We start from the raw sequence: 14,535 nt of genomic DNA on the forward strand, positions 1-14,535 counted from the left end.
TTACGATGAAGTCATTAGACAGTATGCAATTCAAAATGTATGCTTTGCACCGGGAAATATTGCTCAATAGACTTTGCCACCTTGAGCAAATGTCCATATCATGGTGGAGTTGCACTTGCAAGTCAGGGTCTCACCCTTTAGGGTCCATTCTGTCTCCTAGGGTAACTCAACTGCCCTGTTAAACCACTGGTTGCTGGGAATTTGGAGCATGGTGTTGCAAGTACTTAGCACTTATCTGTCCATGTCAAGTGGATCAGAAGCTGAGAAAATGCTGCGTTAGCCCTGAAGGAGTGATGGGCTTGATGGAAACCAACCAACTGAGAGTGAATCCTTCTAACACAGAGGTGTTTTGTGGGTAGGCGGTTCCTGTGTTCAGGAATCAGGTGGATGAACTGATCTAGAATGGGTTGCACTGTCCCTGAAGGAAGAGGTTCCTAGTACTCCAGGATTTCAGTCTGCCACAGAAGTCCCAACTGCCTTCCACAGCTAGGAGTGTTTGTACTATAGCTGTTACTGGGCTGGGATACCCTGGCCTCAGCTGTCCATCATAATGAACTCCTGGGGCACTCTATGACCATCTTGGCTGTGAGTCCTGGAAGATCTGCTCCCTGCCTTGTAGGCCTTTTTCCACCTGGCCCAAGGTAGGCTTCATGGCCAGATTGGGATCTGAATTTGAGAACTCTCAGCCTTCGTCTGACACAAACCACTACACCACAGTGACTTGTGGTAGCTAAGAAGGGAGAATCAACCAATGACAGTCACAAGTGTAGTTTGGCTATAGGATACCAATTATATGGAACCGATGGCAGAATATATTCCCTGAGTTGGTGAGCCTCATATGACAACAATGGTAATTTGAGCCTTTAGTGCCATTGGTTAGTCCTGCCAATAGAGATTCAGCGGCCACCTTCTGTGCCAACTTTGAAACACCTGCTGAAAACTTTTCTATTCCATCAGGTTTATGCAGGCCATTAAGAGTACATCCCTCATCATGGTCTATTGTTGTTTGTTTTTTTTCATTTCTTTTTGCTTTTAACTAGTTTTTGAACTTATAATATATCATATTCTATCACAATATAAACTGTTTTTATATTGTTGTAAACTGCTGGTATATTTTTATGATACAGCGGTACATACTTTTTTGTAAATAAGGCTTTTCTCCGTCTTGTTCACTGATTACCAAAGCTATGCAAAGAAGTGCTGATTCAAACAAACCATGATATTTTTAATCCTTTCAAGTCATTGTAGGGCAAGCCTTTAATTATTAGTAAGTAGGTGCACTCTTCACAGTTAGATGCCAGCAACCATTAAGGCTGCACACAGCTTTGCCCTAGTTCTCAAACTCGGGAAGAAATCCTGCCAGCTGGCCATTCCTGCAGAATGAAATCATATCTCTCTCACACAGATTTCATACTAACTTCCTCACATTTGCCTTAAGTCATGCAGAGCAGGTGTGCTTTGTCTCTCCATTCCCAGCATGAGCCAACAATAGGAGTTACCCAACTTCATTGACAGGATGCAGCTTGTTAAGTCAAATCTCTTAAGACTAACAAATCTTCACAAAGAACAGGCCTCTCTAAATGTCTGCAGCGAGAGTGCTTGAGCCTACATTTACTGCCGGTGCCCTTCCTATATGCGAACTTCAGCAGACCTTTTCTGAAGGGCTATAAAACAAAGGATGTGACTGTACGTACCAGGTAGAGGTACAGTAGAGAAATGAGCTCACAGAATTAAGGGAAACAGGTGTGCGTAAACAATGTAAGCATAAAGGAAATAAGCAAGTGTAGTTTTACCCTCTAAAAAAAAACCGGGAAGGGAGGGATATTAAAATCAGGGGAGGAAAAGTTACCAGATTTAGAGGGAGCATCTGCCACTAGTTGCTACTAGTCGTCGGGCCTGCAGCATTACTACTTCTGTGCTTGTGATTGCAACATCCTTCAGCTGTCCAGTACATACTGTTCCCTGCCTCCTGCTAAAATATCTGGCCCCAAAGCCACAGTGGGAAGGGCGTGCAGGAAACTGCCATTGTGAACACAGAAGTGGGTAACGCTGCAAGTGCTGTGATTTCTGGTAACAGCACAGCTTGTAAAAATAATCTGGTTCCAGATCTAGCCATCTTGACAGTGTTCTTGGATGAAACTGCTATGGTCATGGTCTAGCCAACACACAACACTACATGTGGCAGTGCCGGTGGCAGAAATTTTATGATCGTGCCACATGAACTGGAGCCAACCTAATGAGAAGCACACTGTTTATATGCATCTCTTGCAACCCAATACGCAGCAGTTTGTTGTGACCAGAATATCCAAACAAACCCTTAAAGACTGGTTAGACACACAGCCCCCTGTTTACTGGGGCTATTCCTAAGGAATGCAAGAATGACAGGACAAAGATACAGGACAATCGGAAAGCTAATGTGTGCAGAAGGTCTACAGAGTCAGGCACAAACAATGATAAATTTGCTTCTTGCTTTTGCCAGCAACAAGGTCTACGTGAAATGAACAGATCAGCAAAACCACCAAAAGATTTGCTTTATCGGTTGAAAGTGCAGCATTCTAAATCATAAGAACCTAAAGCCACCTCTGTTGGATCAGACAATCTAGTCCAGCATCCTGTTCTCACAGTGGCCAACCAGAAACCTACTGGAAGTCCATAAGTTGGATATGATCATTTACAGCTTCCAATTCATAAAATGTATGCTACAACCATGTTTATACTCCACATGCCACATATATATGTTAGATCACATTTTGTATTAATAAAAGGGGGGGTATAAAGGTTTCACCTCCTCTGCTTATTTCTGGAGGAATTGAAGGTGCCATCATATTGGTGTCCATTGGCTGTGAACCATCCTGTGTCATCTGATCTTCTGGAGGCAGGTAAGCAGGAGGGGGAGTATCAGCTAAATGGGAAAAATACAGGAGAGATAATTTAATTTCTCTCTGTACATTAGTAGAAAGCGCTAAGACAGGTCACGCAACAATTTTCACCTGTGTATAACCCAATAAAACCCTTCATTCCTCTGTCTCAAGTGAGACTTGCTAGACAAAACTAAACTCTTATAAACAAGGCTAACAACAGAAGCCATTATTTTCTGATCAAGGAATAATAGTTTAGAGTTTCTTTTTGGGGGAACTAGGCTTTGAAGCAGGCAAAGGTCAAGTGAGATAAGTGATCTTGAGGTGGTTTGTCTTTTTAATGTATGTTTATCATAGCTAGTGATTTTAGGTGCTTAATAAATATCAGTCCTATTGAAAAAGATTTCAGGCAACACTATTGTACTTCTGTTCTTCCTACCTTCCCAGTCCCTAATATGGTGCTGCAACAGAACTAACAGCAGCTAAAGCAGCCTCACAAATAAGCCAATTAATGTTGCCAACCTACTAAGAGGAACCCATATTCTCATGCTGGAAGGGATGCCCCCTCTTTTAAAGATGTGCAGAAATGCAGGCTAGTGGTTTGTTTTTTTAATGCATTTGATCAAGTGGGATGACAGAGGAGGGACAGAACTGAGGATCAGGCTTTCCTTCCTCCACATCTAGCACAAAAACCAAATGGCAGAGGAGAATGGAGTGATCTGTCCTTCCTCTACCAGTCCACTCACCTGCATGGAATTACTGGTGGCCTGTGGCTTTCAGGTGAGCTGTTAATGCATGCCCACTTATCAAAATAAAGCATTTCAATTAGGAGATGAACAAAATAACATTTAAGTTTACTAGCAAACAGGGGCTGCAACCCAGTACATAGCAAGATTTACACTCATGTGCTGTTGACATCAGTGCTGCTAAGCCCAGTTTATTGCCGGGTAGCCAGCCAGAATCCTTAGGTTTAGGCTGTCACCAGTGATACAGTTGTTGCTTGCTACGCCAGGAATAGTTTGAATACTTCTTCTCTTCATCCATGTTTGTGTGTTCCTACATTAGTTTACTTTTTTAGAAGTTTAAACACAACTGAGCAATTCTTTAGTATCTTTTTACAACTCAAAACACACAGGAGAGATTTGGAAGAACTAACAAACAGTGAAAAAAGGCTGTTTCTGTGCAACATTTAAAAGAGCAAACTTAATGCTACTCATTGCCTACGTGCCCTTTTGAGACACTGCAAACTCATGTCATAAGATACTTCCACTAACAAAGTTGAGCCTCCTTCTTGAACCAATGTGAAGGGTTTTGTTTTATTTTTAATGGACAATTGCCTTCCTCTGGTAATTTGGATTTGATCTTCCAGCACCAATCTGGAATCCTAGTTGAACAAAGCACCTCACTGCTTTGACATCTAATCTAGAGGGCAAGTGCAGCTCCCCTCATTGTTTTACCAGATTCGTAACTAACTTCAAGGTTATGCTACATCATGTTCTACAAATGAAATTCTAGATAGTGAAGAACTCTATGGGTCCAATTTCCAGTGAGCAATTCTCTAGAAGTGCATTATGCTCTCACAGTCAGCTAAGATAAATCTTTTAATGCTATCTTTATGTGGTAATTCATTAAAATCCTTGGATGCTCCGTAGTTTCAAAAACTTTTCTTTGTAGACTGGGCAAAACCAGAGAGACATTACGCACACCTATTCACAGTTTCCGAGAACTGACAGGTGAAAGTTTAACACACCCAAAGCAAAATTTGCAGCTACTGTCCCAATTGCAGCGATCATAAATAATGGTTTTTGACCCAAAAAAAAAGTATGTACAGTCATACCTCGGTTCTCGAACAGCTTAGTTGTCAAACAAATTGGCTCCCGAACACTGCAAACCCAGAAGTTAAGAGTTCCGGTTTTCGAACATTTTTCGGAAGCTGAACATCCGCTGCAGCTTCCACTTGAGTGCAGGAAGCTCCTGCAGCCAATCGGAAGCTGCGCCTTGGTTTTCCAATGGTTTCGGGAGTTGAATGGACTTCCGGAACAGATTAAGTTCAAGAACCAAGGTTCCACTGTAGTTTTAATTGCCATAAAGAAACCTTTAAAAACACGCAAATGTTTTGCATTTTCATTGGTTGCCATGAGATATTGACCCAAGCAGAACAGGAGAACTTACTGCCGAGGCCTCTTGGAGCAAGCTTACCTGGCATCTGGAAAGGACTTCCTGGGTCCGAGCTCGCAGGTGAGTGAGGATAGGTGCCACTGCTGCTTCCCGGGGAGTTTGGGTAGCTGCTGTTGGGCGAGTGAGGAAACGGGTGGCTATTGGGCTGTTGGAAAGAGTCTGGGAAAGTAGCATTGTGTGGCATGTGTGGTTCGTTTTGTGGCACGCGGAATTGAGCCAGGAGACTGTGCTGTGGGTTGTATTCACTGTGTCTCGGAACAAGCACTGGAGGAAGAACTGGAAAGTGGGGGGGGGGGGAGAAGAGAGAGAGAGAGAGACCGAAAACATAGTTCAAGACCACCCTTACGGGACAAAGGCAAACTCTCCCATGGATGCAACCATTGCATGTGAGGTATTCACATTCTAGAAACACTGACTGCCAGGGTCCCAGAGTCATAAACTCGGTTTTCAACAGTAGCTGGAAACAAGATGATCAAAGGAATTTGCTGCATTTTTATTTATAAAACACAGGGCAGTGTTTTGTATATTTAATGCCAACGTATGAAACTTTTAGTGCATTTTGCTGGCTTGCTAACCACTTAATGGTTTGTAAGCCAAAACCTTGTTAACTAGGAAATTCTTCTGAAGACAATGATAGCACCACGTAGGCTACGGACAGAGAACTTAAAGAGACAACAGCTGAAAGTTTATTTTTAGCGTAAGCAATGTGCTAAAAGGTTAATATTGAAATGCTACGGTTTCCTACAGTTGCCAACCAGATATCTATGGGACACTCACGGGTAAGAACATGATGACAAAAAACCCTCTCCCACTGTTGCTCCCTAGCAACTAGTATTAAGCAACAGGCTCCCTCAGATCCTGAAAGTCATATATATAGTAGGAGTATGCATCCGCTTCAGAGAGAATCCAAATCCAGAACCAAATAGGCCACTTTGCAGGGATTTGGGCCTTGTTTGATACACAATGGTCCTTATCCAAAGTAGTCTGAATTGGGCTACTCCCAAAGCTTTAAACCCAACTTAAGAAGTCAGACACCAGACAGTTGAGCATGGACTATACACAGTATACTCAGCATGGTCACACTAAAAATGGTATTGGAAGAATTGGGTTTTCTTCTTTTTTCTAACGATCCCGATGGAATTCACCATTGTCACGTCTGCCGCAAACTGAGTCAATAATTTCAGTGAGCCATCCCACCATGACCCTAAGATCCCTTTTCTGGTCAATCTCCATGAACTCAGATGCCCTCAGTATATACACAAAGTTAGGATTCTCGCAGCGCCCCCACCATATGACTATATTTACATTAAGCTGCCTTTTCTCTTTTATTTGTTAAACTTTTACCCAGTCTGTCCAGTGCATTTGCATTCAACAGACTCTTCCAATGCATTTGTACTTGGCGTTTTACAATAATTAACAAAGCAAAAGCACATTCCCATAAAAGAAAACAGCACAAAACTCAGAAACGGGCTGGGAGAGTCAGAACATTCTCAAATGAGGCTTCAGCATATGAAATTCACCTGCCCAGCTAGATATACAGTTGCCAGAACAGGGAAGTTTTAACAAGTGAGCAATGAAATGTGTAAGAGGGGGTAAAATAGATCTTGCTGGGCGAGGTATTCCACAATCTGGATGCAGCCACTGAGAAGCTCCTCCATCTATCTTCCTCAACTATGAATGGGACACAGATGGGTCTCTCTAATACATCTTAGGTATAGATCCAGGCATCCTGGCACAAAGCCATTTATTGTCTTAACTGTCATCACCAGCACATTAAATTATGTGAAGGAAACAATTTTGCAACAAACACAGCTATTACAGAATCTGTGTGATATGTTATCTTTGGTGAGCACCCACTGACATCCTTGCAGTTAGATTCTGGCCCAGCTGAAGGTTTCAAGTCTCAAGGCAATTTCATGCAGAGGGCATTAGAGTAACCCAACCTGGATGCAACCAAGGCATGCGTTATTGTGGCTGGGTCCGATCTTTTCTGGAACAGGCGCAGATAGTGCACCAACCTAAGCTGGGCGAAGGCATCCTTGCCCACAGTCACTACCCCCATGAGACAAACTCTCTAGACATAGAATCTGCCTTCTCTGAATCTTCTGTCACTTGGCTTCCTGTGAACTCCCTGCATCTTCCAGCAACAACACTCTTTGGACATCTAGATGCAGAGCCTGATGTAGGAGTGCCCCCAAACGACGAACCCCATTTTTCAAGCCTCGTCCAGAACAAGCCAAATCCCTATTCCAAGAGTCCATCTCTCTAACCGGGATCACCTCTGTCTTTTCTGAATTTTGCTTCAAGTTATTTCCCTTCGTTCAGCCCATTACTATGGGCACTAGGTCAGGGCATTAACACTTCCCCTGGTATCTGTTGAAAATGTTGCATCTTCTCCTCAGTTCCTGTAAGGAGACTGAGCCTAGAATAACTCATGCCTTGATTACCAGAACAAGCCACATCTTTCCTCTCCTCTCTCTCACACATTTAAACAAAGGCAGATGAAACACTGCTGCAAGTTTTTTTGGGGGGGGCGAGGGGCTTGTTTTGCATTTCGAGAATAGCTGGAAAGAGAATCTTCAAAGTGCTTTTAGCAATCTAAAAGTGGATGCACTAGTCATTTTCTCCAAGGTTCCAGAGACACTGGATTTTCCATGCAAACTACAGACAAAGGGCAGAGGGGAAAAGAAAGTTGTCGCTTTTGGTACGGCGTTTCCTTAACAGCTCATGGAAACCATGTCGCTAATTTAAGACTCTCCCACATTGCGAAAGTATGTGAAAGCTGCCTATCGTGAGATTTCCCTTAATAAAAACACAATTTGCAAAACACAAGCACCGTGACGTGTGCTCTCAGAAGCAGAGATGTGGGACCAAGCACTCATTTAGGTCCCAGAAATGGCAAGAGGCTTCAGTCTGAACCTGCTCCAACAGAAGACAAACATTCAACCTATGCACATCACTTTTAGGGCAGCTTGTAGCAAAGTTAGTGAGACCCCCTGGTGGGATACAAATGCTAGCAACTGGGCTGGGAAGAGTTGCCTGTCCCAGACTCTTGAGAGGGATTCTATACCCTTTCAGACACCTTTTAAAAAAGCAGCAGGTCGACTTGAGTGTGGCTTCTCCCATTTCTGAGCTAGGAAATCTTCCCACCAGTGCCATCAGTAAAAGCACAGGAGCTTCCCAGTGACCCGGGTCCCCCAAATTAATATCCTTGAGCAAGAGGGCAAAACCCCAAGAGGTTCAGATGAAAAACCTGCCTGTAGTTGGATTCGGATAAGCACGCTTAGCTTGATCAAGTTGGACACCTCCACTGTACAAAATAAATTGCTAAAATTCGACACAGCAGGAAAGGAAGCTGATCTCTGAAGTAGCTGCCAGCCCAGAGGAAGAGGCATAATTGAAGAGACAGCTTGAGACTTTGGCTATGTTGAGCCAAGCACACCTGTTGCTGCAAAGTAACCAAGAGGCACTGATCTGTTATTTGGAGAGGTTGCAAGATACTGGAGGATACGTTATCGCTTTCCTTTCTTGAAATGAAAAAGGAACTGATTTACAAGGAGAGCAGTTGCATTCTGGTACTCTCTCTTAGTGATGGTTACTAACTAAAAGTTTGTTTTGCTGCACAATAGATGTAGCCCACCTTTTCCCTACTCTCTTTTCCCTCCTTCGCACTTCTGAAAGGCCTTTTTGCAAGGCGAAAATAATAGTACAGGTGATAACCACAGCGTGCGTCCAATCACATTGGGCCATGGGTCGGCAAACTAAGGTCCGCGGGCCGAATCAGTCCCAATTGCCTTCTGGATCTGACCCACAGACAATCCAGGAATCACCGCGTGGATCTCCAGTGTGCAAATTCTTTCCCTCTCCCTCCCTTACACGGCGCCTCCTCCCTCCCTCCTCCTGGCTTCTCCCCGGCCTGCCTAGAGGAGGAAGGGGGCGGGGCTTTGTTGGTGCCAGGAGCAGCAGCGCTTGAGCAGCCGCCATTTTAAGCAGCCCCTCTCTGGAGCCCTTTTGTGCGCCGCTCATCATCCCACAGCCCCCGCAGCTAGCCCCTGCCACTCACAAGACACAGGCAAGCAGCCACCGGGGCATCATTCCCCCCCCCCAAAAAAATATAGTCCGTCCCACCACAAGGTCTGAGGGACAGTGGACCAGCCCCCTGCTGAAAAAGTTTGCTGGCCCCTGCATTAGGCCATAACTGTTCACATCTACATTAAAAGAATGGATTATTATGTTAAGTAGCCTACTGCACAGTTGAGATCAAATTTGTTGCAGCCTACGTTACAGTTTCAATACTACACTATATTAACATTAGGTCTTCCAAAACTATATAGCTTGGAGTAGTTATAGTTCAGGATGCTATCTTCACAATGAATTTCAAGAACCAAAATGCTTTTTCTGTGCAGCTTGAGCAGGAGCAGTGAACAACGTTATAGCTAATGGTTGTAGTTTGTCTTCACTTACCCCACGCGGATGCCCTGCTCACAGCTGTGAAGAATACACTTACGTTATGAATGGTCAGTGTAACCATTAAGAGAAAGAGGTAGGCTATAGGCCAATATATATGTGGACTGTCCCTGGATAAAGTGACTTTTCTTCATCAAGTTCTCATAGTTCTTCACCTAGCGAAAGGTTGTCATCTGAACTAGCCAGATGTTTAACTGATAATCAGTCATTTGCAAAAAATAAGACATAGGAGCCACCTTGCCCAAAAAATGGCAACCAAACATTCTGTTTTGGTGACTGTAACCTTGGTTTAAGGAGTTTCTGTGTATCATTCCATCAACTGATGTAAAAAACAACAACCCTACATGAATCTCACTAAAATGCTGGGACTGGTCATTAGGGGAATGTGACTGGGGGAGGAGGGGAGCCAGGCCAGCAAGCATGTCCCTCCTTTTCGCCCCCACATGGTAATAAATCGCATGAGGACTGAATGCCTGGATATGTTCTTAGTCATGGAAACCATAGAGACACTGCTGACTCATGAATTCCACTGGCATCCACTTAAGGACACCAAGTTCAGTATCGAAGCTCATCGCTATTGCAGAAGATGATTTGAAGCATTTTAGAGGGATTCATCCAGGGCATCACATCTCAAAATGTAAATATACTTTTGGGTTTACGTTGTACACCTCAAGTCATAACTTTTAATGTCAGTACTCCACATTATATTTGCTTGTGTGCTGGCTAAAACATGCACACATTACAGGAAATTGGTTCAGGTTATCCCAGCACCTAAGAGTTTTACGAAGGGCTTGTTGAGACAGTTGCTGCTAACAAAGTGTGCGTATTTAAATTAAATGTGTGTGCACGTGTGCCTTAAAAACACACACCGAACAACGCATTTCACTATCTATTAAAAGAGATACTAGCAAGGATACTTAAGGTTGGACTACTTGTGGCTCTCTAGATGTCACTGAACTACAACTCCCTTCAATCCATGACCACTGGCTAAGTTGGCTGGAGTGATGGGAGTTGGAGCCCAACAACAACTGGAGGAAAGTTTAGGGAAGGCCGTTTTAGTAATGTAACAAAACTACAAATCAGACGGAGTCTCTTAAGGGGAGCCTTAATATCCTCCCCTCTTACTATAGAGTGGGCCAAGTCCCAAGAACAACAAAAACTGAGGTCAAGACAAATTATTCATCCCAGAGGCTCTTTACAATGAAAGTTTACAAGGAAACCAGAAGCCAGTTCTGTCTTCAATGTTTTAAAGCACATACCAGCAAAGTGTTCCAAAATGTCCAAGTTTATAGAATACATCGGATTTCAAACACACACACACACACACACACACCACCACCATCATCATCACTACTAGCTGTTTACCCAGGAAACTGGACTCTCTTGGGAGCAAAGGTGGGATATAAATGTAATATTAATAATATTTTTTAAAAGTAAAACCACTCTTTGCTCAGGTGTGACAAGGCATCCTCCAATTTAGGAAGGAAGAATTAGCATGGCAGATACATATACCAAGAAGATTGCCAGTTTCTCTTTGTTCTGCTTGAAACTTACTGCCTTCCACCACCTGCCTGAACTACATGCAGACGGGTTTCCAAGCTTACATCTCAATGTTTAAGAACTTAACCTACAGATTTATCCATGTGGTAGAATTATTGGGGGGGGGGGCTCTGCTACCAGTGGGAGAGGGAGGAAAAGATTCACAACCCTACTTCCAGGACAGATAACAAGGTAAGAGAGCTACAGCTCTTAATCTGTGGTTATATCCAATTAAAATGAATTTCAGCACATTAACAAATTAGCTAAATTGCTTGTTCTTTCTTCCTTTTGCAATTTAATCCTAAGGTCAAAAGAGTGCACTTGAGTATTACGAATATGACTAGAGCACACCTAAGTTTAGTCATTTAAATTGTTAATTTGGAAATGCAGATACGAGAGAAGCCTAGCCTGGGAGGAGTAGACTGTGTTAAGTGTAATTACTTGGATGTTCGCTGTACTGAGGCATACAATATTTAGGATCTGTAAAAGGGGAAAATTAGTTCGAAGGCAAAAGGTAGTCACTGAAGGACAAAACAAAAGACTTCACAAAACACAAAGTTTCCAAGACCAGAATTCACATCCTTACAGTTCCAGGAGGAGACAAACATGACCCCTTTTTACATTATTAGATTCAAAGGCATGTTTAAATATTTACCAAAAACCAGCTAGTTAGACTTGGCATAGTCTTTTAAACTACAACACTTTTGTGTACACGGCCCACGGCTTTGTATAGTCCGTTATAGCTAGCTATTACAGACTTGCCTGCGCAAGGCACTTCTTTCCGACAATTGTGCTGGAGTGTTTGCCAGATGACGACAAGCTTCCCCTATCACTTCTTCCTCCTCCCGTCTCTACATATATGCCGCAATCTACCAGGAAGCATGCTGACAAAGCTTGGATTCTCCAAGCTTTGAATTGCCAGTTTTAAGTTACTCCTGCCCTTCAGCTGCAGTTAGCAGTCTCAGCTTTCCAAATGGCATTTCACTTTTCACAGTGTTCACCCCCCTCAAACATACATATATATATATATATATATATATATATATATATATATATATATATATATATATATACACACACACACACACACACACACACACAGAGAGAGAGAGACAGACAGACAGATACATACAAACCCCCCCCCATATATATAAATTATCTATAGTACAGTTTTCTGGAGCTCAAGTATGCAAATTGGGATACTTGGAATAATTGGGATACTCCCTGCAACTTTTGTCCATAGCAATCTCTCCCCCTCCTCCAGTTTAAAAGCGGAGAGAGAACCAGTTCTGGTCTACCAAAGTAATTCGCTGAACAAAAAATACACTAGCTTTCCAAATGTGGTTATGGAAAAATAGATTTACTGTGCAACCATTTACCCATTTACTACACAGCCTCAAAACAGTGTACAACTATGGAATCAGTTTTGCCCCTCATTCAATGTTTATAATCTCTTATAAAAACACCAGGTGTACTAAAATCTAGTGTGGAGCTAGGGAAAGATTTGTTCAGTTCTAGCAAGGGCAACAGATCTATCTCTTATTCTCATGAGCTTCTGAGCAGCTTTCCCCAACATGGGACAGACAACTCGAGGCTGGTCTCCAACAAGATCTCTGCCTAACAAACGGCTGCACCCAAGTCTAATATAGGAAGTCAATGGCCCCAGACACAGTCATCAAAGCAGCAAGTTTACTTCACTTCTTAGCAGAATGCATTGCTGAAGGTCATGTGCCACTGCAAGTTTTACTTTCGCTTCCTCTACCACATGGAGCCATTACTAACCTACTGAATTTTTTTAAGAGTCACATTAACACAGAGATTACAGCTATAATGTACAAGGAGAGAGTGAAGTATATCAGTTTATTATGCCCTACAAGTACCTGAGTCTATCTTGAATACATGAGTAAGCATAGATGCAGTGGCGGAGCTTCATGCTCCAGCACTGGGGGGACAGAGAGCAAGCGGGGGCAGGGCGCGCGTCCTGAGGGCGGAGCATGCTGCCTGTAGGGGTGGGGTGCCCAGCATGGGCGGGAGTCAGCCGCGATGGCACCCTGCCGGGATTGCACTGCCGGGGGCGGTGCGCTCCCCCCGCACTCCTCTCCCTCCGCCAGTGCATAGATGTGATGAGCTACTGTCTTAAGGTGGTTCAGTAGTATAACTAAGATAACTGAGATAGCTCCATTGGTTAGAGTGTGGTGCTTATAATGGCAAGGCTGCAGGTTCGATCCCCATAAGGGACAGCTGTATAATCCTGCATAGCAGGGGGCTGGACTAGATGATGCTCAGGGTCCCTTCCAACTCTTATGATTCTAGGATCTACTCCCAATAAGCTGCACATTCTACTTCTCTAGTTTAGCAGTCCTATAAGCTTAAATCTGATTGCAGTTGAGCTGTTGGGAAAAGGCATTGCGTAAGCTAATAAAATCAAAGCAAAGTATACACAAAGATACCTACCAGGACTTTCCACTCGCTTATAGTGATAGGGATTGATGCAAACTTCCTTCTGCTTTGAACCAAAGGGAAACTCGCAGCATTCCAGTGGTTTAAGTTCATGATGGCTCTGCAGATCGGGCCAGCGCCACACACGGCAATAAATTACATGGGGCAGCCCTTTCCGATGGGACACCTGGAGTCTGCCATCCAGCGAACGGGGAATTGTGACACAGTTGCTGGGCTGACCTGGGCAGCTCAATGCCTTCTCCAACTCTTCCATTGCTCCCTTTTTCTTCTTCAGTTTTTTTACTAGGGCATCAACAGCTTTCTCAGCCCATTTTTCCTCTTCGTCCCCTTGCTTCCATCCTAGCAGTCTTTTAACAGCTGGGCTTGTGAATGAGAACAAGCTCGTCACGTTCATGGTGAGTGATCAAACGTTTGAGAACAGCAAATCCTTCAAGGGCTGCCCTGCAACAGTCTTGGGCGAATTTATATGATTCCTTTAATCTTCCTAACCCAGAGATCTTGAAAAGTTGAAACTAACATTCCAGCTTGTTAGATGTTCTTTCTTTAGTCTTTGGGATTCCAAATGTAAGTCAGGCACCTAAAAAAGGGTAAAAGTGGGGAAAGGCAAAGATCAGATCTCTTTCATACAAACAATCGGAAGAAGCTCAAATACTCCACCATTCTAATACCGTGGCAGAAGTCAGAATCTAGCAGACCACTGTTGGGTTATTACAGAACTTTATGCCTGGGCAGAATTCAAACTATGGGGAAGTTCTCAGGAGTTAGCATAGGAAGAGCTACTGCTTCAGCTGACTCATGAAGAAGACTAATTCCTCTTGAGAGATGAAAACTGCTTTCTGCCATCCCCTTCACAAAACCACAATTAGTCAAGGTGGCACATTTAGTCAAGTATAGAGAGAGTAGGATGTATTTCTCATCAGATTTCAAAGTCATTAAGCAGTTGAATTAATTAAGAGATCTTCACACAGCTGGTCAGCTGACTACTACAATACAGTACTTGGGTGTGTTTTATACTCGAGTTAGAACACCAAAA

General features: G+C 43.3%; 1 protein-coding gene across 2 annotated transcripts in view; it reads right to left on the reverse strand.

The window, feature by feature from the left end:
• The window catches only part of SMAD1 (SMAD family member 1), a 34,477-nt gene that overhangs the window by 5,613 nt on the left and 14,329 nt on the right, over positions 1-14,535 (reverse strand). The window contains exons 2-4 of one of the 2 annotated variants that reach the window (XM_033159562.1): positions 13,497-14,079; positions 5,058-5,312; positions 2,789-2,902 (exon numbers count right to left, since the gene is read on the reverse strand). In XM_033159562.1, coding sequence (XP_033015453.1) covers positions 2,789-2,902; positions 5,058-5,312; positions 13,497-13,896 — 769 coding nt within the window. In that variant the 5' untranslated portion in view covers positions 13,897-14,079. Of the gene's footprint in view, positions 1-2,785; positions 2,903-5,057; positions 5,313-13,496; positions 14,080-14,535 lie in introns of both variants that reach the window. The other variant, XM_033159561.1, reaches the window with a different exon arrangement.

The sequence above is a fragment of the Lacerta agilis genome, chromosome 9 (assembly GCF_009819535.1).
Source record: "Lacerta agilis isolate rLacAgi1 chromosome 9, rLacAgi1.pri, whole genome shotgun sequence".
Taxonomy (NCBI): domain Eukaryota; kingdom Metazoa; phylum Chordata; class Lepidosauria; order Squamata; family Lacertidae; genus Lacerta; species Lacerta agilis.